Source organism: Rattus norvegicus, chromosome 6 (genome assembly GCF_036323735.1).
Source record: "Rattus norvegicus strain BN/NHsdMcwi chromosome 6, GRCr8, whole genome shotgun sequence".
NCBI lineage: Eukaryota > Metazoa > Chordata > Mammalia > Rodentia > Muridae > Rattus > Rattus norvegicus.
In genome coordinates this window covers 22,114,879-22,139,908 of record NC_086024.1, presented here as the reverse complement: position 1 = coordinate 22,139,908, position 25,030 = coordinate 22,114,879, and the positions used below count along the sequence as shown (strand labels likewise).

General features: G+C 39.3%; 1 protein-coding gene across 3 annotated transcripts in view; it reads right to left on the bottom strand.

The window, feature by feature from the left end:
• The window catches only part of Strn (striatin), an 86,866-nt gene that overhangs the window by 34,376 nt on the left and 27,460 nt on the right, over nucleotides 1–25,030 (bottom strand). For 2 of the 3 annotated variants that reach the window (XM_006239622.5, NM_019148.3), the window contains exons 2-5: nucleotides 17,006–17,109; nucleotides 8,792–8,865; nucleotides 4,019–4,097; nucleotides 411–578 (exon numbers count right to left, since the gene is read on the bottom strand). In XM_006239622.5, coding sequence (XP_006239684.1) covers nucleotides 411–578; nucleotides 4,019–4,097; nucleotides 8,792–8,865; nucleotides 17,006–17,109 — 425 coding nt within the window. Of the gene's footprint in view, nucleotides 1–410; nucleotides 579–667; nucleotides 3,974–4,018; nucleotides 4,098–8,791; nucleotides 8,866–17,005; nucleotides 17,110–25,030 lie in introns of those variants that run through there. The other variant, XM_039111825.2, reaches the window with a different exon arrangement.

Here is a 25,030-nt window from a genome sequence, read left to right as displayed (position 1 = left end):
ATATATCTACATATACATATATTTAAAATAGATACTTTATATCAAAGGAAAGATGAGTAACAACATCATGATATAAAAGATACAATTAAGGAAAGATTTACTTTCTGATCTCCGGTTCATCAATAATATATCATTCTTATAGATTTGTATTTAATTTCAACATCTTTTATGAGATTCTAACAGTGGTTGATAGAGCTTCAAGATATTAAAATCTATATTAAATCCTTAAGTTTAAAGCAAAAATACCCTAAATAAAAATTATATTATTGAATTAAAATAATCTTAAGACCTTCTAACTAAATGAAACTTTTAAAACATTTAATTAACTAAAATTAACTAAAAATCATCATGTAAAAGTTCAATATCCTGTATACCAAAAATAATTCAGTAAGAACTGAAGTTTAGCTTACCCAATCATTGCTGTCTCTTTAACTTCAGCCTCTGTGCCATTTATCACCGAGTCCTGGTTTTTGTCATCCTCCCTGTCAGTGACATCACTTGAAAAGCCCAACAATGCCCGCACACGCTTGGACTTCACATCTAGAATAGTATCTGTGTAGCCGACCTCCTGGAGATACCTGCACGAAGAGGACCCTTACAGTTCAGTCACACAGGAATTAGCATTGTAAAATTTAAACTGTAAATAAAAGTATTTCTTCAAACTCACTGACTACATAAGGCTTAACAGAACACTAGCACGTCAGTAGACTTGTTAATAATATTCCAGCTGCAGATGGAGCTGTCTCTTGCAGTACCAGCCTCTACAGTCACAGAGAAAAACGAAAGAACTGTACAATAACACTATTCATCTATCCTAAGAAGAAACAGTTCTTCAATGTATTTCAGAGCACACTTTTTTGCTTTAGGAAGAATGGAACACTCTCCTCCAAACTCTACCATTGCTATTTTAGAATAATGGCTCCAGTTGTTTTAACATTTCTTATGTGAAGTGTCATTAACTAAAATCTGCAGAGAATGGTTGCAGTGTGAACGGTTTCTTTCCATGACACAGAAAAGGATAACATTTTTTTTTTCATAATGGTCAATTTAAAAAGAGATGTTTCTGGCCTGAAAAATTCCAAAACAAAAATGAACAATTAAGTGGTGGGACATGAGGTATACACACACATGTGAATTTGTGTGGTTCAAGAGAGTTGGAGGCACAGAAAAAGAGCACAGAGCACACAGTGACATCCACGGCTCAAGCCCAATTCTGCCACTTACTTGATACACAACTTTCTCTTAAACTTGTTTCTATTCTCCTCAAGAAGACCTAATGTCACCCATGATATATAGAAAGCACTCTATCCCCAGGAGCCCCAGTGTTAAATGCTGGTGATGATTTTTTTTTAAATAATGTTTTTTTTTTATTAATTCTTTGAGAATTTTATAGGAGGTATCTCAATTACATTCACCATCCCACTTCTCCTCCTCCCAGTTCTTCCCAGACCCACCCCTTTCTTCCTACCCCACTCCCGTGGCATGTTCTCTTTTTGTTTTCAAAGAGACTATTTCAGAGCAGATGTTCTGGTCCTCTGGCTCTCTTTTTTTTTTTCTTTTTCTTTTTTTCGGAGCTGGGGACCGAACCCAGGGCCTTGTGCTTCCTAGGCAAGTGCTCTACCACTGAGCTAAATCCCCAACCCGATGATTTGTTTTAATAGACCAAGCGTGGTAGTGGTGGGACCAGAACAAAGGAAATGACAGCGATATCACGGTACAATGATGACATGTGGCTATTTATATAGGAGGTCTACTGAAGGAACGAGGAACGCACAGGTTGACAAGGCAGCTAGTGTAAGTCCCGCTTACTTCAGGACTTCATTTGTATGGTTACTAGAGCTGAAAGAAACCTCACAAAGATAGGCAATCAAATGGGATAGGATGTTTTATTAAATCGGGGGCTCACTTTTCAAACCCACTTAGTGTCTACTCTTATTTTTAAGTATCTGAAATTATAAATTCCCACTTTCTTGAATTTAATCAGATATTTTTGAAGGCTACTATAATAAGATGTCCTAACACTTAAAAAATTTAGGCTTATTTATTTTATGGGTATGAATGTTTTGCATGCATGTGTGTGCGCACCACGTGACTACCTGATATCCATGGTGATCAGATAGTTATAGTCACCATGTGGGTCCTAGAAACCAAACCGAGGTCCTCTGCAAAAAGCAGCTAAGGCTTGAATCTGTTGAGCCATTTCTCTAGCTCGTTTTTCTACTTTTAGTAATTAATATTTGATTTGTACCTCGCTTTGGCAACAAAATTAAATTAGATATATGTGCTTTAAACTGCTCTACCAGAGATGCGACGTTAAGTCTTATTAAATGGCCGATGCATAGCCTACTGATAAAATGACACCTTTTTCAAAAAGTCTGCAATGACTTTTTAAAAACACCTTTATTTACTATGAAATCACTTCTCATTAACAAAAGCAAAAAACCAGTCAGCATTTAAAACTTATTATACGTACACGGGTGCTCTGCATGCATGGATGTCTGTGCTCCATTTGTGTGTCTAACTGCCCTCCTGGGCTAGCAGATGTCAGATCACCTGAATTAGTTACAGGTGGTTGTGAGCCACCCTGTGGGTGCTGGGAATTGAACCCAGTTCCTCTCTGCAAGAGCAGGAAAGTGCTCTTAACTGTCTAGCCATCTCTGTAGCCTCCTATGGCACTTTAAGAGCACTCAGCCATGTAAACTGAAAATGCATAGGACTGGTGGCACTCACCTGCTACGGAAGCTACTGAGGAGGCTCAGGGAGGACTACTGCAAATTCAAGGCTAGCCTAGCTAATTTAGTGAGACCACACGAGAGAGAAGTAAGTAAACCAGCAAACAGGAGGTCGGTGTGGTACAGGAGAACAACAAGGTCCTGTCGGTACAAGAAGTAGGGCACTTGCTTGGCACTTAAGGGCCTAGGTTCAACTCTGATTACCAAAAATAAACTTTTAAAGAGAAACACATGTTGTACTTAAGACTAAAGAGAGAACAGAAACAAAAATCCACCTAATGGTTTAAATCTTTTCTAACTTTGTCTAGATCAGCGATTCTCAACCTATGAGTCGAGACCCCTTTGGGGATTGAACAATCCTTTCATAGGAGTCACATATCAGAAATCCTGCTTATCAGATATTTACATTACAATTCATTACAGTAGCAAAATTACAGTTATGAAGTAGCAACAAAAATAATTTTTGGTTGGAAGGCACCACAACTAAGGAACTGTATTAAAAGTGTCACAGCTGTTGGGGAGATGGTTCAGCAGTTAGGAGCATTGACTGCTCTTCCAGAGGTCCTGAGTTCAATTCCCAGCAACCACGTGGTGGCTCACAGCTATTTGTAATAGGATCTGATCTCCTCTTCTGGTGTGTCTGAAGACAGCCACAGTGTAATCATACAAATAAAATAAATAAATAAATCTTTAAAAATAAAGTGTCACAGCATCAGGAAGGTTGAGAACCACTGCTCTAGACAAAAGACAGATATGGGATAGCGTAATAATCTCTTCCTCTAGTTAAAAGGAATGGACGGCATTAATATGCTTAGAAAAATCTTAGAAATAAACTACTAATAACCCACACCAAAAGACTACAGGTCTAGTCTCCTATTGACATCAGAACCCCTGTAGAGTCCTAATTATGCATTTAGGGAAAACGTATGTTAGTATATGCACAATCTGGGCATTCAGAGCTCTTCGGTGAACTGAACAGGCTGGTACCGAACTGTGTGCTGGGGTCCTTGCCGGCTCATAGTAAAATGTCTGTTCAGAGATTGAGGAAAAGAAAATAATTACACAGAAGTCTTTTAACTCCTAAACTCCAACAGAGGGGGAAAGTGTTCAATATGCAAGGTGACGAGTAAATCAATTAAGGTGTCTGCTTTAACTACCTTACTACTTACCTACCACTCGCAGCAGCAACACAAGAGAAACAGGAGTTAAAACGACAAAGAGAAGCATGAAGACTGCAGCATGAAGCATCTCACCCAGCAGGAAGGGAGACCTGACCTGGTACTTACTGTCTGAGGAGCTGCCGGCCTTGCTTCCACATGAACTGGCTGTTCTGCTGTGGCTGCACCTCCGTTTCATTGCCTTCATCTGGAGAACATTACATCACCATGAAATTGACTAATTTTACATGTTCGGACAACCCAGTCCATAAACAATGTCCAATAAACATTTATAAGGTTAAGAATAGGAAAATGCAGCTTTTAAAAGGTATGTTTCAGGACAATATGAGTTGTTTCTTGACAGTTTTGATAACAAAACTCTGTATGATTAAGTATCTCCACCTGATTCCCTTTACAGCACCAGAACTAAGACGACAGCTTTTCCTCCATTTTCACTAGCCTGAGAAGTTTCCTCTAAGACAAAGTCCTATTGAATCAAGTTACAGAGTGAGAACCACATAAAAATACTATAAAACCTAGAAATGGTAGTTAAAAAACAAAACAAACAAACAAAAACCAGAAACCCCAACAATCTGATACAAACACGTAAAGAACGTGTCTCAGCTGGGACACAACTCCGTTGGTAGACTGCTTGCCTGGCGGGCTTCAGGCCACGGACTCTACCCGAGCACTGCATGGAGCATGGAGCCAGGCACGTGGCACAACGTTGTACCCCACACTCAGGAGGGGGAGAGAGAAGGATCAAAAGCTGACAGCGAGCTGGGGCTACATTAGACCTTGTGTCAAAACCAACAAAATTAACAGCTAAACCATACCTCCAGCCTCCTAATAAAGTTTGTTTATGCACAGCAACTAGACCTGTGAACTCCTACATTGCTCTGTAAAACTTACGGGGCAGGTGATTAAAATAAGTATAGATATTATATATGTATAATTTACATACTGTGGTTAAACATTCTGTTGTGGTAAAAATTAATGAGGATCATTTGCTATCAGTTCCCTAGACCCAGACCTCTCCTGGCTGTCTCCCTCTTAGCACCCTCTCCACTTGTGAGGTCTGGTAGGTGGTAGTTACCATGCCAGACACACACACACACGCACACACACACCCTACCTCCTTCTGTGGGTCCTGCGTGTTCTCATTCCACGCAGGCAACAGAACCAGATCCCCATGCTCCAACTGTCTCTCTTTTCTCATTTCTTTCACACACAGTCCTGTTTAGCTGGGTAAAATCAAAGTTCCAGAAACTTGTAACTTAGCAATTAGATTTGCATGTTAAATTCTCAATTCACAATTCATCCTCACAATGAACTTACAACCAATTGATAAGGATATAAACACCCACCTAGATTAAGATACATTTGCCAACAGAGATCCACCCCAGCTACCTGGAGGATGGAGACAGGGAGGGGATGACTCCAATCCAGGTGGTCTAGGTCAGTTTCATCTTGTCTAGGTGGGTGCTTTCTATCTTTATTAACTGGCAGTGAATTTATTCTGTGGATGTAGTGTAGACTGAGAATTTAACACATAAATCTGGTTGTTGGGTTACAGTTTGTTGAGTCATGATTTTACTGGGTAGCTGGGACCAGAGAGTTCCTGGCTGGCCAAGGCTGGCCAGGGCAACCAGCCATGGGAGTGGAGAGACCGCTGGGGTAAGAAGACAGCTAGGCTAACGTGGTGTGGTGCCACACTGGAACCAGCCGCCACTGAGATAAATTAAGGTTAGTTCTATATGGCGCTCTGGTGCCAGAACTAAGCCAGGGAGCGACCACCTGGGTCTGAGAGTACCAGGGGACCAGCACGGAGCGGTCATGCAATTTCAATTTTTACCACAACATTGTTTTGAAACAGACAATATATAACTAGGATAGTCTTTTGAAAAAGTGCCTGTTTTGTTTTGTTTTTATATTTTTTTCCTGACTTACAGGGTCATGGTTTGAAGCTTTGAATTAAATACTATTACTCACATTTAAGAAACTAAAAAAAAATTTTTTTTTTGGTTCTTTTTTTTCGGAGCTAGGGACCGAACCCAGGGCCTTGTGCTTCCTAGGTAAGCGCTCTACCATTGAGCTAAATCCCCAGCCCCTAAGAAACTAAAAATTTTAAAGAAGAAATGAAAAAGGCCAGTGTGTACTCATAATCCCACCATCAGGAAGGTCAGAAGACAGAAGAGCACCTGAGGCTTACTGTCTGTCTGTCTAGATGGATCTGTGAGCTCTAGGTTTTTAAGAAGTATGAAGCACTCCGCCTCCAGGACCCGATGGTGAGCACACCCCAAGACACTGCCCTCACTTCGGACTCCCAAGCCACTCAGATCACCATCTGTCTTTGAGCCCTTCCAGCTGCTCACACTGCCTCGTAAGAGACTAACTCACCTGAGCTCTGCCCGCTCAGATTCTTCCAATCAAACAATTAAAAAAAAAGAAGAATGAATAGTCAAGACACCACAAGAAGACCAAATCTATAAATTATGAACATAAGACAAGAAAAAGAATTGGAGGCCAAAGGCATGTGACACATCTTCAATAAAATCCCAGCAAACAGATGCCCATTCTGGTCTAAAGAGCACACAGAACAAAGACAGGTACAGAGAAGAACTTCTACACCAACTTACAGCTAAAACACCAAGTATAGGGGGTGGAGGGGACAGTGTGATAGTCTGAATAGATGTGGCTCCTATAGGCTCATGTGTTTGAATGCTTGGCCATAGGAAGCAGTACTATTAGGAGGTGTGGCCTTGTTGGAGTAGGTGTGGCCTTGTTGAAGGAAGTGTGTCACCGTGGGGCAGGCTTTGGGGTCTCATATGCTCAATCTACACCCCGGGTGACACACTGTCTCCTTCTGTTGCCTTCGGATTAAGGCATAGAACTCTCAACTCCTCCAGCATCATGTTTGCCTGCATGCCACCATGCTTCCTGCCATGATGATAATAGACAGAACTCCTGAACCTGTAAGCCAGCCCCAATTACATGTTGTCCTTTATAAGACTTGCATTGGTCATGGTGTCTCTTCACAGCAGTAAAACCCTAAGACAACATCCAAGGCTATAATAAAAATATTAATGATGATAGGCTGACAGGTATGCAAAGTAAGACTACCACATACCACAAAAATCAACAAATGACAGCAATTAATATCCATCTTCCAGGAATACATTCACATGTTAATGGCCTCAAATCCTTAGTCAAAAGATATAACTGAATTAGAACCAACTGTATCAGAAAACAAGATCCATCTTTCTGTTGTCTACAAGACACACACCTCACTCTCAAGGACTGATAACACTTAAGAGTGAATGGATGGGGGGCTGGAGAGATGGCTCGGAGGTTAAGAGCACTGATTGCTCTTCCAGAGGTCCTGAGTTCAAATCCCAGCAACCACATGGTGGCTCACAACCGTCTGTAATATACACTAAATAAACATAAAAAAAAAATGGAAAGAAGGTCTACAGATTAACCACAACAAAGTAACAGTAGGTGACTTCAATTGCCCAGTTTTACAGACAGGTCATCCAGACAAAAGATGAAGAGAAACATTAAATGTCACCAAATACCAAATGGACTTAACAGATACCTACAGAATATTCTACCCAAACACTATAGAACATACATTCTTCTCAACAGGTCATAGAAGTTTCTCTAAAATAGACATGTAAGGGGACTCAAAGCAAATCTCAACAAATTTAGAAAAATTGAAATAACTGCATGTATTCTATCAGACCACAGCAGAATAAAGCTTGATATTAACTGCAAAGTAGAGTATAGGAAACCACACAAAGTGACAGAGATTAAAAGCACAGTGAGTATTGAGCTTGGTGTGCTGGCAGAGGCCCAGAGGCAGATAGATTTGTGCACGAGACCTGCCTGGTCTACAGAGAGAGTTCCAGGCCAGTGGAGGCTATATACTGAGACTCTGACTAAACAAAACTGTCCAAAACAAAATAGGATACAACAGTAATGAATGATGAATAGACCAATGAAGGAATCAAGAAAGAATGAAAAGCATTCGTGGAATTAACTGACATGAAAACACAACAATGCAAAGCCTCTGGAATAAATGAGAGCAAACCTAAAAGGGGAACTTACGTCTCTAAGAATCTACAAACATAAACAAGGGGGCAGAAAGAGGGGCTGGAGAGGCGGCTCCGCAGCGAGGAGTGTGGACTGTTCTTGCAGAGGATCCTGAGTTCAAGTCTCAACATGTGTATCATGGCTCACACCACATTACCTACAGCTCCAGGGACCTAATGACCCCTCTGCTGAGCTCCCCAGAACCCTGCCACGTATGCACACGAACATCTACACACACACAATGTAAAAATGAAAAAGTAAGAAAAAGAGATCTTAGATAAGTGACTGTAAAATGTACCTCTATGGTGTGATAAAACAAGAACAAACCAAACCCAAAAGCAATAGGTGGAAAGAAATTATCAAAACTAGAGCAGAAATAAATGAAGTGGAAAAATGCAAAGAATGAATGAACTGAGTTAATATTTTAAAAGATAAGCAGGATTAATGAAGTCTGACTTGAAGTAAAAGACATAGAAAACCCAAATTAATAACACTAGAGGTCAACAGAGAGATTACAACAAACATCAACACAGGCGCTAAGTGAGGCTAGTCCACGCTACCCCGGCCTACCTGAACCTTCTGCTGTGTCAGAACACAGGCAGACAACTGTGAATTAAAAAAGGATGCAGATAAAAAAAAAAAAAAAAAAGGTGGTACAAAATGGTCTCATGACACTAAGTGACTAGCACCCAAAAACAAGACAGCAAAATTAACTGCAAAAAGATATTAACTTATATTTTCAATGTTTCTACGAAATACTAGACATTAACTTTTTATTACTTAAAACTTCCTTTACCGCCAGCTTACCAGAATCATAGCTTGGAGGCTTCATGTCTCCCTGATTCAGTTCTGTCCCATATTTCAACTTGTGGTATTTGGCTCTAACAAAGAAATGAGAAAATACAAGCCATGTTAAGACACATTTAAATAAGCTTTAAGAAGTGTGTGGGGGGCTGGGGATTTAGCTCAGTGGTAGAGAGCTTGCCTAGGAAGCACAAGGCCCTGGGTTCGGTCCCCAGCTCCGAAAAAAAGAACCAAAAAAAAAAAAAAAAAAAAAAATTGATTAAAAAAAAAAAAAAAAAGTGTGTGGCAGTCCTGACTGAGCATGCCCAGAACTTTGAAAGTTCCTAAGATTTCCGTGGTGTCAAATACTTGCCTTTTTTGTTGTTGAATCACCAACTGTCATTACAGTGAAATTAAAGGAGAACACTAGGAATCACATAAATTTTCATTTTGTACCTATAACGAACTATATAAATTCTAATTTCTGTTGTATTCAATTATCTTAATGACTATAACTGAAGTTATCATCAATGAATAAAAGAGGTCTAACAATTTGTTTTGTTACACTAACCTTTCTCAATGTTTGAACTTATCCTACAAAGAAGCATTCCCTATCATGTTACAGGTCTTACTTGGTAACTCTCACTCGCATACTCTTTTAGGTGCTATCTAAGTCAAACCAACCAGTAAAACCATCAGTGCTGCATGACCGTCAATCTGTAATGACTCCCTTAGTCAGCATACGTTTGTCTTTAGTCAGGAAAACATCCCATGATTAGGTCTGTCCAATTTCTTTTTAAAATTAGCAAAGTATTATTATTTTCAGCAAACTGGACTAGCCATTTAATTTAAGTATCTCAGATCTAGGCAAATGATACAATAAAAATCTGGATAAGGAGGAAAAAAATTTTTAAAGATTAACTAAGAAATAACATCAGCCTAATATATTTGTATATTTTAACTTATTTTCTCTACTGAATGAAGTTTTTTAAAGTAAATATTCAATGAGTTAAGATAGACAATAAAAATATATAACTAAAAATGACAATTTTCAGAAACAAAAGTAAGTAATGAAGGAAAAGAAACATAAACAAATTGAAAGCTTTTCTTCCTTATAAAAAATTAACTGCAGGGGGGTTGGGTGTGTGTGTTCTAATGGCTCACAGTTAAGGTCCCTGGCTATTCTTCCTGAGGTACAACTCCAGCATAGAACCCACATGATGATTCATGATTATCTCTAATTGTATTCCATGGATCCGAATCCCTCCTCAGGCACCAGACACACGAGGTACATATACATAAATGCATGCATGCATACATGCACACACACACACACACACACACACACACACACACAGGCAAAAGACATACACAAAACAAAAATAAGTTAATTTTAAGAAATGGATGGGGGCTGGGGATTTAGCTCAGTGGTAGAGCGCTTGCCTAGGAAGCGCAAGGCCCTGGGTTCGGTCCCCAGCTCTGAAAAAAAGAACCAAAAAAAAAAAAAAGAAATGGATGGAACACTTGCCGTACCATTTTATATAATTTATAATTAGAATAGGAAAATTATTCGTCCCAAAATATAAACTACCAAAATTCTTCACTCAATAATCATTATGTAGTCACAGAGAGACGTCACATTTTTTAATTCACTAGTTTTTATATAGAGGGGGTCTTAAGACAATTTATAGATTATAAACACCAAATTGTCTAGAACATGTTTCTCTATACTCTCAATGTGTCTTAATCCAATGAGTTCATTATTGAACTAAGTTTTTCCAATCCTGTTGATGATCAGTACACGGTGAGGTGCAGACATTAGCTTGATTTACAGTTATAAGTAAACATTATCAGTCTTCTGATTTCCCAGAAATATTTCCTCTACCATAAGACAAAGTACCAGTATCTTGTTAAGTCAAAATAGTAAGTTAATATAACTGGTCTGAGAACAAATAATAACATTTTAAATAAAAGTAGCAACAAAATTCTCTGGACCTTAATTATATTCTATAAACACACAGAGAGAAAGCATTTTCTATAGAACACACTGCATTATACTGCATTCTAGTGGTCTCAGAATAAAACTGAATAAAATATTAGTTTTTTTAAATAATCAGAAAATATCATATACGATATATGTTACAAAACCAGTCCTACTCTCTACTACTATCTCACAAAAATTTAGAAAATTAGAAAATAAAATATGTGAGTAACTGTTGTATTTAGGGCAAGCTCTGGCTAAAATCTGTGTTTCCTTAATAAATTTTTTAAAAAATACATTACTATAATTAAAAATGCTCAAATGTTCCTCAAGAACTCATAGCTTCCAGTTGTTTTGATCCTTCAAGTCACTCTGTTAACAACGTTCTTCATTATTCTTTCTGTCTCACTTGAACTACAAGACAAGGAGATCTAAACAGACCTCCTACCTCAGATAAACCTACACTTCCACCCTCAACTGGCCTTTGCTGAATAAAATAACATGGAACATGTTTAATAATTGTAAAAGACTAGCAAGGGGTTAGGCAGATAGCTCAGTGTTTAAGAACACTGGCTGCTTTTCCAAAGGACCAGGGTTCAATTCCCAGCACCCACATGGCAGCTCACAACTGTCTCTAACTCTAGTTCTAGGGAGTCTGACATCCTCACACCAATGCACTTAAATTACTTAAAAGACTAAGGAGCTTCTATTCTGGCTTCATATCTCACAAGCAGTATGTTGGGATTTAAAACCATGTCCAAGCACATCTTAAATGTTAATGCTAAAAAGAAATGTCCTCTGTGTAAAGGCCCGAAGCCAGGTTAGGTGTCTTCCACTATTGTTTTGTATGCTACTTTTTGAGACAGGGTTTTTTTTTTTCACTGAACCCTGAGCCTGCCATCTCAGCTCTACTAGTGGGTCAGTAAAACTCTTAAGTGCATATCTCTGCCCCCTGCTGGGGTTACAGGTGAATGCTGCTGTGCCTGATTTGTATTTGAGGACTGGGGATCTGAACTTGGGTCCTTAAGCTTGCACGGCAAGCATTTTACCCACTGAGCTATCTCCCCATCCCAGAATGATTCGTTTCAACAAACTACTGAATTCTTATCATATGCAAAGTGGTGTGCTAACTGCTAAAAAGAGCCTGCAGGTTAGAGTGAAGAAAAGGAGGACTAGAAAGAGGAGGATGCCTAAGACACAGAAAATGTACAGCACTGACATAAGTGCTATAAGCATACATCCGAAGAACGTAGGCAAAGAAGTGTCTAACTCTGTAAAGCGCGGTGTCAAATAAAAGGAGAAAAGAAGGCACTATGAGATTTTAAGTAAACCTCAATTAGTAAGATGTACAGGGTATTCTGTCTGGATTTTCACAAATAACAGCTGTGTTTAGGGCAAGTTCTAGCTCTAAAATCAGAAACACCCAGTGGGTCAAAATACAGCAAACACTAGGTTTAACAGGCAACAGAATTACTAGGAATGAAGTCCAAAAAGGACACCAGAAAAGAAGTACCTACTTACATAGGATTTGCTGTGAAACTAACCAGGGATTTTAAAGCAGGGATACAACATGATTATTCTTTTGTGCTTTGAACATTAATTCTGTTACCTAGAAGATGAATTAGAATTTGGAAATAAAGAAGCAAGATGACACTGGGACTCTTACAGTAAAGGTAAAAGAGAGCAGGCAGGGAAATGTGAGGAGAGTTGATTTTATGTAGAGCTGAGCCTCATTAGAATGAAAATCAAACACTGTATTGTTCAAAGGAATGTGTAGTGCTTAGCCTGTAAACTTTATTGTGCTTTAAGGAATGCTTTGATAAATTCATTGCTAGGTGAGTAGTCATCTAAGGAGTCACTTGTATTTTATTTTGGCTCTTTGGAAAGGGAAGCTGAGATCTACAGGGATCATTACTTAGTGGTTTGTCGGTGAGGTGCCTCAATGCCTTTAAAACAGACCAGGGCTATACAAATGTCACTGACAGTGAAATCGTACAGCAGAGTGGTGCTCCGAGTTCAGAATGGCCATTCTACCTGTAAAGCTTGCCTGGGATGCATGGTGGGCAAGGCTTTGAGCAACTGCCTTCATCTTGCTGGATGATGTCTGTACTTGTGGCTTTACTGAAATAAACTCATGTAACAAATTAAACTTAAAAAGTTAAATTAGGCCAAAGCCTATCTCTCCATGTTTCTGTTTCAAATTTCCTCAATCCATTCTTTTTTTACATTCCTGGGATTAGAAAATTAATTCCAGTATATAAAACACTGGAGTATTCTAGAATTCAAAAATGTATTTGTAATACCTAGTATTAAACTACTAAAAAAATAATTTTTCACTAAAAAGAAATCAAATGCTCCATGCTACAAAGAACATGGTTTGTCTTTGTTAGTCCAACAGCCTCAGGAAGTGTCACTGCTAGAGAAATGACGTGCAGTGAGGAGCACTAGCTACTTCTTTAGAGGATCCAGGTTCAGTTCTCAGGCCCCACATGCAGCTCACAACTTTCCAGGGGATCCAACACCCTCCTCTGGCCTCTGTGGATACCGGACCACACATGTGGCACATATATACATAGAGGTAAAACACACATAAAATACTGCTACTACTAATGATGATGACAATAATGACTCGTCTTTACGTTTCCTTGCAAGAGTGCATGGTGAGGTATGCCTACAGTCCCAGCCCAGACAATACACTGATTCTACAGCAACGTGAACTCTAGGCCAGCCGCAGCTACACATCAAGATTCTATCCAAGGGAAAAAAACTAATCAAACTTAACCAAAGGGGTTGGGGGAGGTGTCACTAGAGCAGAACTTCCAAATCATCCTTAAGAACACCCAAAGAACCCAAATTAGTTTTAAATCTCTCTGTTAAAAAAAAAAAAAAAAAAAGAAGACTGCAGAGTAGAGAAGACAGCCTCCTTGACTTAGCTAGTTCACCATCTCTTCTGCTCTGCAACCATCTGGAGACAGCAAAGTCTCCAATCTCCCTTCCCTCTGCTGCTTCTTCCTGTGACCCGGCCCCTATTCTTGTCACCTCTTGGAAGCCTGGTCAAGGGCATTAGGGCATTAGCAGGCGCGGAGAGTGAACCCCATGACCCTGTCAGCCAACAGCTTGCTTACAGACTACCTCCCTCCTCATCCAAGCACAGCTCTCCTCTTCCTCCTCCTCAGGCCACGCCTGTTTTGGCTTTTCCTCCTTACCCCCTTCCTAAGCACCTGTTTCCCAGGGCTCCAGCCGCTCTCCTCCCCCATGCTGCCTGCCCAGCAGCAGCAGCACAACCCTCCTGTGAAGTTCACCTTGTTCCATGCCACGGCTCCTTCTCAAGACAGAAGCCTGGAAGTCCTTCTTGACTTTGCTTTGTCTCTCAGTATGCCAGCTTCACATGTTTACACCTCCAACTGTTAGAGTTTTTGAACTTAAATGTGTGTGGCAGGTACTGCTATATTCCAGCACGTGCTATGCTTGTCACTTCTCCTTTATTGTAACTTCCCTGCCCTGATAAGGAGGTCTTTCCAGTACTGTTCAGGGAGAACATGTATTTCAAGTTTAAAACCTTTCCCTAGCAGTATGACCCAACACTGGAAATGGGGATGGCCCACTATGAAGATCTCCATCAGGTCACCTGAACAACAAACAGAATTTTTTGTTTGTTTGTTTCTTTTTTTTTCGGAGCTGGGGACCGAACCCAGGGCCTTGAGCTTCCTAGGCAAGCGCTCTACCACTGAGCTAAATCCCCAGCCCCACAACTAACAGAATTATACCAGCATCAAGTTTCACTAACAATAACACTTGCTTGAATAAGTTAGTATATGCGTGAATATAGTTATGATATATGTGATATAGATATGATATTTAATGATATATATATGATAGATATAGTTAGTATATAAGTTGGACAGTACTTTGTTAGATAACAGAAGGTCCTTGTTCTAAAAATAATACAAAATAAATCAAAAAAGAAAAAATAAATTATATATTAAACTAGTTAGGGAAATTAAGTAAATAATTTAGGGGGAGAAAAACAGCAGGCTCAGATGGCATAATTAGGCAAAGATAAATGTGTAAATTGGTAAATCTGGGTAAACAGTATAAAAAATTCTTACAACTCTCCAATTAGTTCAAGATCTTTCATGATCTGACTGTACTTGTCTCCATTTCTGGTCATCAAATAACAACTAATGTGTACTACATTACACACACTTACACACACACACACACACACACACACACACACACACACACACACTCCTGTTTACTTTAATATCAGTGTTTCTCAGTTCTACTGCCTTGTAGGTAACAAATGGTGTCATGGTAAATGTGAAGAGGGCAGGCTTTAGACTCAGTCTGGAGAGATCTGACGTGTAACTACAATTACTTTTCAGTCTCTAGGTCTGGACACTGTGCTGGTTTGGTTTTGTGAACCTGACACAATTCTAGTTATCTAGGGAAGAGGAAACCACAAGTAAAGCATTGCCTCCATCAGGGTGGCCAGTGGGTTTGTCTGTGGTCATTTTCTTGATTGAAGATGAATGCTGTGGACACTGCTAGTCCTGGGCAGATGGCTCTGGGTTGCATAGGAAAGCAGATGAAGATGCTAAAAAGACGGCTGAGTTGAGAGTGCTAGCTGCTCTTCCAGAGGCCCTGGGTTCAAATCCCAGCACCCACATGGAAACTCACAACTGTCTGTAACTCCAACTCCAAGAAACCCAAAACCCTCGACTGGTCTCTACAGGTACTGGGCACACATGTGATACACAAACACTCATGCATGAAAAATAACCATACACATACAAATAAATAATTTTTTTAAAATGGAGAAGAAAAGTAAGCAAATAGAGCAAGTCAGTAAGCAGAATCCCTCCATGGTCTCTGCTTCAGTGCCTCCCATGATGCCTTGCCCTATGTACCTCAGTGATGGGTTGTGTCCTGGGAGTTCTAACATGAAATAAAGCCTTCCCTCACAAGTTAGTTGTGGTAGGCTGTCACAGCCACAGAAGGTAAGGTAGCATGCACGGCAGCTCCTGACAATAGGACTTCTGTTACTGTCCGTCTCTCCCCACCTCTGGGGAAGACTGCAGTGAAGACAGCCTGAGGCCTTAGGCACTTACACATTACCATTTCTCAGCTTTTTTTCTTCCACCTCCCTAATGCAGCTTTCACTCAACTTAAGGTGTGGGGAAATCCATTTATTATTCATCAACAAGAGAAACCCCTCGTGTATCAATCTCTCAACATTTAAAATGGTTTTGTTATTTTATGGTGGTTTTATAAACAGGCCATTTACAAACTTCAAAAATGAAAGAAAAGCAAGTGACTATCAAAAATAAGGCAAAACATTACCAAAACAGAGCATTCTGATATCATGTTATCACATGTTCAGATTACTAAAAATAATGAACCACTTCAGACTGCTGACAAAAAAACAAAAACAAAAGCTAAGAAAGTTAAGTTGAAGAAACTTAAACCATGTGATAATTTTCAAACTCTCACATGTGACCTAGTTTCCTTTACTTACGACCCAAATGTAACACTACCAAAGTAGGAAGGCTTTCCTCCTGGAAAGATGACGGCATCTAAACAACAACAAGAACCTAGTTTATGAAAAGACACTCTCAGAGCATTTTTTTTAAATAATCTATTGCATTATAAAAAAAGGGAGACATTACAGAATTTTCTTTACAAATTAAAATAGAATATTACTCTATAAGTAAATGGTTGAGTCCTAGGCATACAGTTTAATGGTAAAGTACTTGCACATATGCACATGACCATGGGCCCAATCCTCAAAACTATGGAAAGAAAAACTAAGAAACAAAAACCATATTAAAAGGAAAACACAAAACGAAACAAACAAACAAACAAAGGATCAGATGAGCTGGGTCCCACAAGCCTAGACTTGAGAAGGAAGAGGCAAAGGTTATGAAGAAGACTGTGGCTGGGGTTGGAGCCGAGGCTGTATAAAACACACAAAGCTCAGTAAATAATAATAAAAAGTGGGAGTGGAACAGAGAGGAGTGGGCGACAGTCTAAGCAGAGAAGACACAGCTTCCTGTAAGAAGCGGTGAGGAGAATGTGTGTAAAATGTTCTACATCATGTAACCCACCTTCCTGAATTAAGTTACTGTTATTCATGTAAGAGTAACATCGTAATCATATAAGGATGTCCACTTGATAGTCATGGTCTTACAGCATGATTTTAGTTTAGGAACATGAGAGCAACAGTGGTGGGACACAGGATTTTTATGAATTACCTTTCCTGCTTCAGAGCATATTCCAACATTTTGATCCTCCTCACAAGATCTTTCTTCAAGTTTTCTTGGCCTTTCCTCTCCCCCTGAAGGAAAGCAATCTGAGCCTGAAAAGGAGAGAAAGGCAAAACTCAGTTCAGAGCAACTGCATTATAAAGAGGTTTTAGGAAAGCAGACAAGGGACACAAGTCCTTTTCAAATCTGTCACAATGCAAACTAAAGGGGTGGGGGTCTTGATTTGAAAACCTGTCCAAGGGAGACATATGTGCAGTCTACTTCAGACGAGGGGCGTGATGGTGTGTGGTGCCCATCTTCCCTAAGAACCCAGAAAACACAAAGCACACAAGTAGTTTGTACAAGGATACCTCGGAAGAACTTTCATTTTTATAAAGAATGAAAACAGGAAAGCAAAATGACCAAAATTCTTATAAATTCTTCCAAATTCAGAGTTTCATTATCAAGATCAAGAGAGCTGAACACAGCACGGAAGGGAGGAGGGTTCCATGCCCACCCTTCAAGGAGAAGACAAAGGCAGCTGAGGGACGGCTGGTGAGGAGTACTACCTTGCCCTTCTTGGGGAGTACAGAGGACGATGCCAGTTACCTGGACTTCAGTGCATGAATATACATCGGCCTATGGCAACACTAACTGGACTCTGTAGTTATGAAATGAAAAGACATGAAGTTGAGAGGAAGACAAGAGACATGTTGGAGAAGACTGGAGGGATGGGGAAGTGGAAGGGAGGGCGTAGGAGATGGATATGACCGAGACGTACTGTATATGTCTATGAAAGTCTATGTTTCCTGATACATCTAAATTTTATAAGAGTCCTTAACTTAATTCTACACACCCTACAAACAGTGAATGGCTTTCTCATCTCCTTGAAGGAAACGTAATGGAAAAGACGACCAGAGGTCAGATTCTCAACACACTGTGCATTTCATCAGGAGACAAATGACAAGCAACTTCAGCTTCAGTAGGAAAGGGACCACAAAGAGCAGCTTTTCAGGAGCTAAGACACTGAGGGTAAAAATAACATCTGTACTTAAAGAATTGCTGGTGTTGGAATGCTAGCTTATCCAAGCAATTTGAAACCTCTATACAGGCAGGAAAGAGCTCTATCCAAGATGTGTCAAAGATAACCACTGATTTACTTGCCCATACTCCTCTCACCCATTTCTGCCATGCAACCCAGAGACAGACGGCAGCGTTATTTGGGTATGTGCACTGCTTTCCATTAAAAAAGATAAAAGAATGACTTTAAAACATCCCCAAGAACTCTAAATATTGTCCAACTATGGTTTAGTAAATAAACAAACTTAATTCTATTTAATTTAAATAGGACTCAATTCTACTTATTTAGTACCATAATTAATATAAAATCCAATTTGCCAGTCTTCTCATATCCTTCAAACTATAAATAGGTAATATGATGTGTTTATTTTTATTTCAAAAATCTCTTAAATTTGTATTTCAATTAAAAAGACATTTTCCTTACTAATTAAAAGACTGACATATAGCAACAGGCCTTCCCATTTAGATAAACAGAGGAAAAGGCCCTGAACATCCACAGAATCTGTTCACTCCCCAAAGATCCTATAACACTTTAAATGACATATATGTATTACATATTATATGTGTATGCATATAGAACATATATATTCTAAAATGATATAAGTAGAATAATGGTACATGCACTTCAAGCGACAAAAATGAAAGCTCATCGCAAGACAGCGTCAGCCTGACCCATCTCCCGAAGACACCAACTGCGTTGACAGAGAAATATACACACACACATATATATGTGTATATATATATTAATAATAACATAAACTACAAGCTTCATCCTCTGTATCTTTGGCTATTCTCAATTTCCAGCATGTCACTGATGCTGGATGATTTTACAATTTAACCTAAACATGGTCTATACTGCAACTGAGTCTCCAACCCACTGGCAGCTTACCCGTCTCCCTACAACTTGTTTCCCTATTCTATCAATTCAGAAATAGACCGGATAGTGCTTTATTAGCTCTAAATATTTAGTGCGACTGAGACAAGAACAAGAGCTGCTGAAAGGCACTGGGTTGTAGACAAAAACTGCTAAATTATATCAGCTGTGTAAAGATGTTTAACATCTGAATGAAGTCAGGCATGTGTTAAATTGGGGAAAGTTGTCAGCATTTCCACGGGTGATGAAAGGCTATGGGTCCATCACAACTGATAAAGATCCACCCACGTAAGAGAGGCTTCCACATCAAAGGCACAACTCAGAGAAGAGAAGCAGACGGACAGTAACTCAGAAGACACAGAAAGCTTGTCTCCCCCACATGGGACAGCTTAACAAACTAGCCAAAGAAGGACAGGTCATTCATCAGACTGGCAACCTGGATACTTGCTGAAGGACAGTTGACCAGGACTGAGCTTATAGGAAAAGGTTCATAGCATTAGCAGATCTTCCTAAGGACATCTGGACTGTTACCTTGATGGGATTGATCACAGTTTCTGTTGTAAAAGTTAAACTGTGTATTAGCTTCAACATAAAGGGGGAAGGCATAAAGGAATTTTAAGCCACCAACATGGCTGCTCTGGCAAAGCATCATGTCTAAAGATCTGAGTCCGGGTGATCTGGCTGGAATGCAGACACACCACACACCTTTACCCTCTGGCTGTAATAGACACACACCCTTAGTAGACACCTTTAAGGTAAAATTAGTTTGTAGAAGGAAGCAGTCCTATTTGAAAGTGATGTCTGGTTGAGGGGCAGACAAAGTGAAAAATTAGAGAAAGATCTGACAGAATGAGTCAGGGATAGGATACACCCAACTCTCACGAGAAGGGCAGAGAAAGAGAAGCGATTTAAGAGCAGCAGAGGGCGTCAGTGTGGAGTCAGTGCTGTAAGTGCAGTGCAGCAGAGTTGAGCACAGTTAATCAGCTCCATTCAGTCTGTGCAGTTGCAGCCAGAGGACGAGAAGCCAGATCAGAACAGACTGCCAGAGTCAGTCTGAGGCCAAGCAGAAATATTCAGTGAGAAGGCAAGAGAGGCCAGATTGAATCAGTCAGCTTGGAGAGGAATTTATGACAGAATGGTGCAGTTGAATCTGCCAGCCAAAATTCAGAAAGAACTAGAAAGGGGAGCTTATTCAACAGAAGTCTCCAAGATGACAATTACACCAGGTTAATAAAAGTTACTTTTACAACTCACAGGTATGAGACATTTTTATAAAGGATGAAGGAGACACTGAAGAAACTCAACATGAGAGTCCTTTCACATCAATTTTCTTGTGATCTTCGAAAGTGTTAACTTATAAAGCCACAGAAAAACTGTTCCAGGTAGAAGAACTAAAGAGACCAGAAACCAGATACAAGGCATGATTCCGAACTGTAATGGATTGTGCGGAGACATTAGTGAGACAGACGATAAAACAAGAGCCTGAAAAGGACAAATAGATCAGTGTTAACTTTCTGATGTTGAGAGTGAGTCTCACGGGGCAGCACTGTTCGGATCAAACACTGAGGTATTCAGTTGGAGCCAGCAGACTATCAGGTTAGCTGGCAACTAGCCCTATAGTTCAGAGAAAAACAAATTCTTTGAATGGTCCTCTCAACTTTTCTTTCAGCTTAAGATTCTTCTTGTTGGCTTTTTAAAGAAAATTTGATACAAAATACAAATCTTGAAAATAAAAGATTCCATCTCAATCCAAAAGCCAACAATATATACGGAGAAATCTAAGAGTACTGAAACTAAGTTAGAAGCAAAACAAAAATATCCATTTCAACATTATCATTAAAAATGTGCTTAAATACTGAGAAAAACATAAAAATAAAGAAAATATTTGCAAATCATTTACAAATAATATAGCTGAACACTATAAAACTCCAAGAAAACAGTCATTAAAAGCATTTGTTTTTGTTTTTTTAACTATAATTACTGTGGTAACAAAAAATTATATGGACTTATAAGAAACTTTCATATTCTTTTGTTTGTTTGTTTGTTTGTTTGTTTTTTTTTTTATTAACTTGAGTATTTCTTATATACATTTCGAGTGTTATTCCCTTTCCCGGTTTCCGGGCAAACATCCCCCTCCCGAAACTTTCATATTCTTAAACAAGCTCAATATTACAAGATTTTATTTCTTCCTAAATTCATATTTAAATATTTTACAAGCCACCAGCAAATTTAATGTAAATTTTAAAACGCCAGACATGGGAATTCTAAAGTTCACATAGACATAAAATGTAAGCAAGCAAAATTACTTAAAAACTCTAAAATGTTTAAAATTTTTATGGCTGTTTAACGTTATGTGTATGGGTGTTTGCTTGCATGTATGTATGTGCATGCATGCATGGCTGACGCCTGTGGATACCCTTAAAGGGAGTTACGACAATTGAGTTACTGTGTGAGTGCTGGGAACCAAACCCAAGTCCTTCCCAATCACAGTAACGTTCTGAACTGCTGAGCCGCCCTCCTTCCCAAAAGCTCTAAGTGCTTAAAACATTACAGTAACACAGTCATTTCAAAAACCACACCTATGACACAAGGCAACCGAAAACAAACACAAACACAGACTATTGGAACTGAGAAGTGGTCTAAATGTATCCAGCTCGATGGTAGAAAGAGCACATGCTTAACACATGCAAGATGCAGTTCCTAGGGCTAAAGGAAACCATATTGCTGCCCTCTTCGTTTATATTTATGTATATGTACATCTATGTGCTAGTGAGCATCTATAGAGCGTAGAGTGTAGAGACCAGTGGATAACATTGGCTGTTGTTCCTAAGGTGCATCCCGAGGCCATAAAACACTAGAGAACGTGCCCTAATTTTTTTAAACATTAATTAAAAAGTTGCTGAAGAACTATTTTGAAAAATAAGATACTTCTTGAGAAACATCAAAACAAAATTATGAATAGCACAAATCACAAGAGATTTTTTTCTTAATACACTCAGAATACCTACAACACCAAGAACTCAATAGAAAAACAAAGAACATGTGGACAGAAGGAAATCTAAGAGTCAAATATACTAAAATGGTGTTCAAAACAAACTTAAGTCTGAAAAATGTCAAAGTACCACGTTTTAGGGCTTCACTGCTATGAAGTGACACCGAGACCAAGGCAATTCTCATAAAGGACATTGAATTGGAGCTGGCTTACAGTTTCAGAGATTCAGTCCACTGCCATCATGGTAAGAAACATGGCAGTGTGCAGTCAGACAGAGTGCTAGAGAAGGACCAAAGGCAGCCAGGAGACTGTCTTCTGCAGGTAGCCAGGAGAAGAGTCCCTTCCACACTGGGCAGATCTTGAGCATGGGACCTCAAAGCCCAGCCATAGTGTCGCACTTCCTCCAATAGGGCCACACCTCCTAATGGTACACTGCCCATGGGCCAAGCATATTCAAACCACTAATCATAAATATGAGCTAGTGACAGTGGCACATGCTTGTCATCTCAGCACGAAGGAGGCTAAGGAAGGAGGATTCAAAGTTGGAGACTAGCCTGAGCTAAACAAGACACTATCTTGAGTAAATACATATCAATTAGTTAATTAATGTAAAATCCCATTGCTCTTTTTTTTTATTGTGACTTAGGCCCTAATCCACTAGTAGCCTAGATTATACAAATTCAAGATCAGCCTAGGGAAATAACAAGGTCCTGACTCAAACTAACAACAACAGTAATAATAAATGACAGGAAACGCATTTATTTCCATGATGGGGGAGTGGGGTGTTATGAATCAGCTTCGCCCTCTAATGGACAGCATCTATTAGTCTGCAAAGAGACATATTCTTTAAACCAGCCATTTTTTTTTTCTATTCTTTTTTTTTCGGAGCTGGGGACCAAACCCAGGGCCTTGCGCTTGCAAGTGCTCTACCACTGAGCCAAATCCCCAACCCCTAAACCAGCCATTTTAGAGTGGTATGTTTCACGTTGTAAAATGGCAAATTAAAAACCAGGCAAGACTATGTGTACAAGGCATTTTCCATCAGGTTAAAACGTATTAGCAGACCTGGAGAAATGAGTGTCTCAAACAAGGCCTCTGAGAACATAGATGGTCCTGTAACAGTAAAGTCAATCTTGTTGTCTTCCTCTGAAAACAGTCTTATGACATAGGTTGCTGCTTATGGAAACAACTTCCTGCTATAAAAGGCACAAGTCTAAAGCACAACTGGTATACATCTATTTTTTTCTGAAACATAAAATTACAAGTAAAGTTTTTTTAAAATATAAGTTACAAGTAAATATTGCCAACGTTTCACACCAGACTTTTGTCTGAGTTGGCTTATTTAACTGAAAAGGGGCAAAGAGGGACACAGAAGGAAGAAAGGACTGAAAAAAAAGAAGGGGCAAGTGGGGGAGAGAAAACATCTATCCAGAGTAATAAGTGGCTCTTAGCACAGCAGCTGTAAATACATTGGCAGAGAACTATATACAAGACAGAATAAAAGGAAAGGGGGAAGGAGAGGGGAGGAACGGATTGCAGACATTTGACTCCTTAGAAAGAAAAAAGGTAAACTCATCGCTGGGCTCTAGACTATTCAAGTACAGAGTAGCTGTAAATGTTTCCCCAGTGTAAGAGGACTGAGAGACAGAAGATGACTGAGAGACAGAAGACCAAGAGTTTAAATTACGCTCAAATTCCCTCTACACCTCTTAAAGGTTGTCCCCTAAGCATGCCAATATGCTTTTAGAGTGTTTTAATTAAAAGCTATTACTGCCAAACACACTCATTTACCAACTCTAGTTCCCAAGCCACCTATTTGTAGACTGTTTTGGGATGTTATAGTCAAAATTCATTTTTAAGAGAGAAATAAAAAGGTGCACCACGACATACAGTGGGGTGCATCCCAGGGAGCAGTGTACGCACAGATGAACCAAGGTGACGAGAAGAGAAAATGAACCTCCACTTACAACACTCAAGGTGCACACACACTGCAGTGCGAAAGGACAACACACAGCAGCTTGAGAAATGCCTTGAAACATTCCCTATGTGCCCTGGCAGGAGAGCCAGTCTGTAACGAGAGGCAGAGGTTCTCAGAGAGCAAGTGCACTCCCCTCCAACGGTCTCTGAGGTGATGCACTCAGCTGTTCCCACCATAGGAAAACTCCCCATTACCATAGTTACACGTGAACAACCTTGGAGCTCGCTGCACTTAAAGCACAGGCATTCTTAATCTTCTGACTTCACAGATTAGAAAAACAACAGCAACCATTCTTAAAAATTTGTGAAATTTGGAGAAATTAAATCTGATAAAAGATGAGGTATAAAGCTATCCTTTTAAGTCTTATAAATAGCTAAAAAATCAAAATTCAGCATATACTCATTTTCTATTCAAGGACATGCACCTGATAATGGTAGTTCTGAAAAAGTTATTTTTAAAAAAGATAAAGTTCTGAAAAAAAAACTATTAAAAAAAGGTAAAATTCCATGACATATTAAGGTTTTTGTTCTTAATATATTATATCTAAGTAGAACTTTCATTTTCTCATCTATACAAGTAAACAAAAAAGATAAAACAACACTGGATGAATATTGGACCACAGTCTACACGGCAAAGCCAAAGTCAGTTAAGTCTGTTTGGGTAAGGGTGGTGTTATGGATCCGACCTAAGGCTAGGTATGCTTTCAACTTACATACTTTGTACTATATATCGGGCTATATCCCCAGCCCAGGCTTATTTGTAAGTCATTTTCGATTTTAATTAGTTAAAATGAATATATCTAGGTTGAACATCATCTGTATCTAAAAATCTGAAGTCCAAACTGTTCCTATGCCTGAAACTGTGTGAACATCAGAACACATCGTGGATTTCAGACTTCCAGACTAGGGACGTTCAGCCAGTAAGGTCCATGTAAAGCTTCCAAAATTAAAATATGTATGAACACATCTGAGCCAAGTATTTCAGGGAAAGTTGAGCATGGAATACAAATCTTCTGTCCTAACCTGGTTTGTTTATTTATATGTGTAGTATTAGTAAACAATTAAAACATAGAAAATGTACCCCAACTTTAACACTATTCAGCACTCTAAA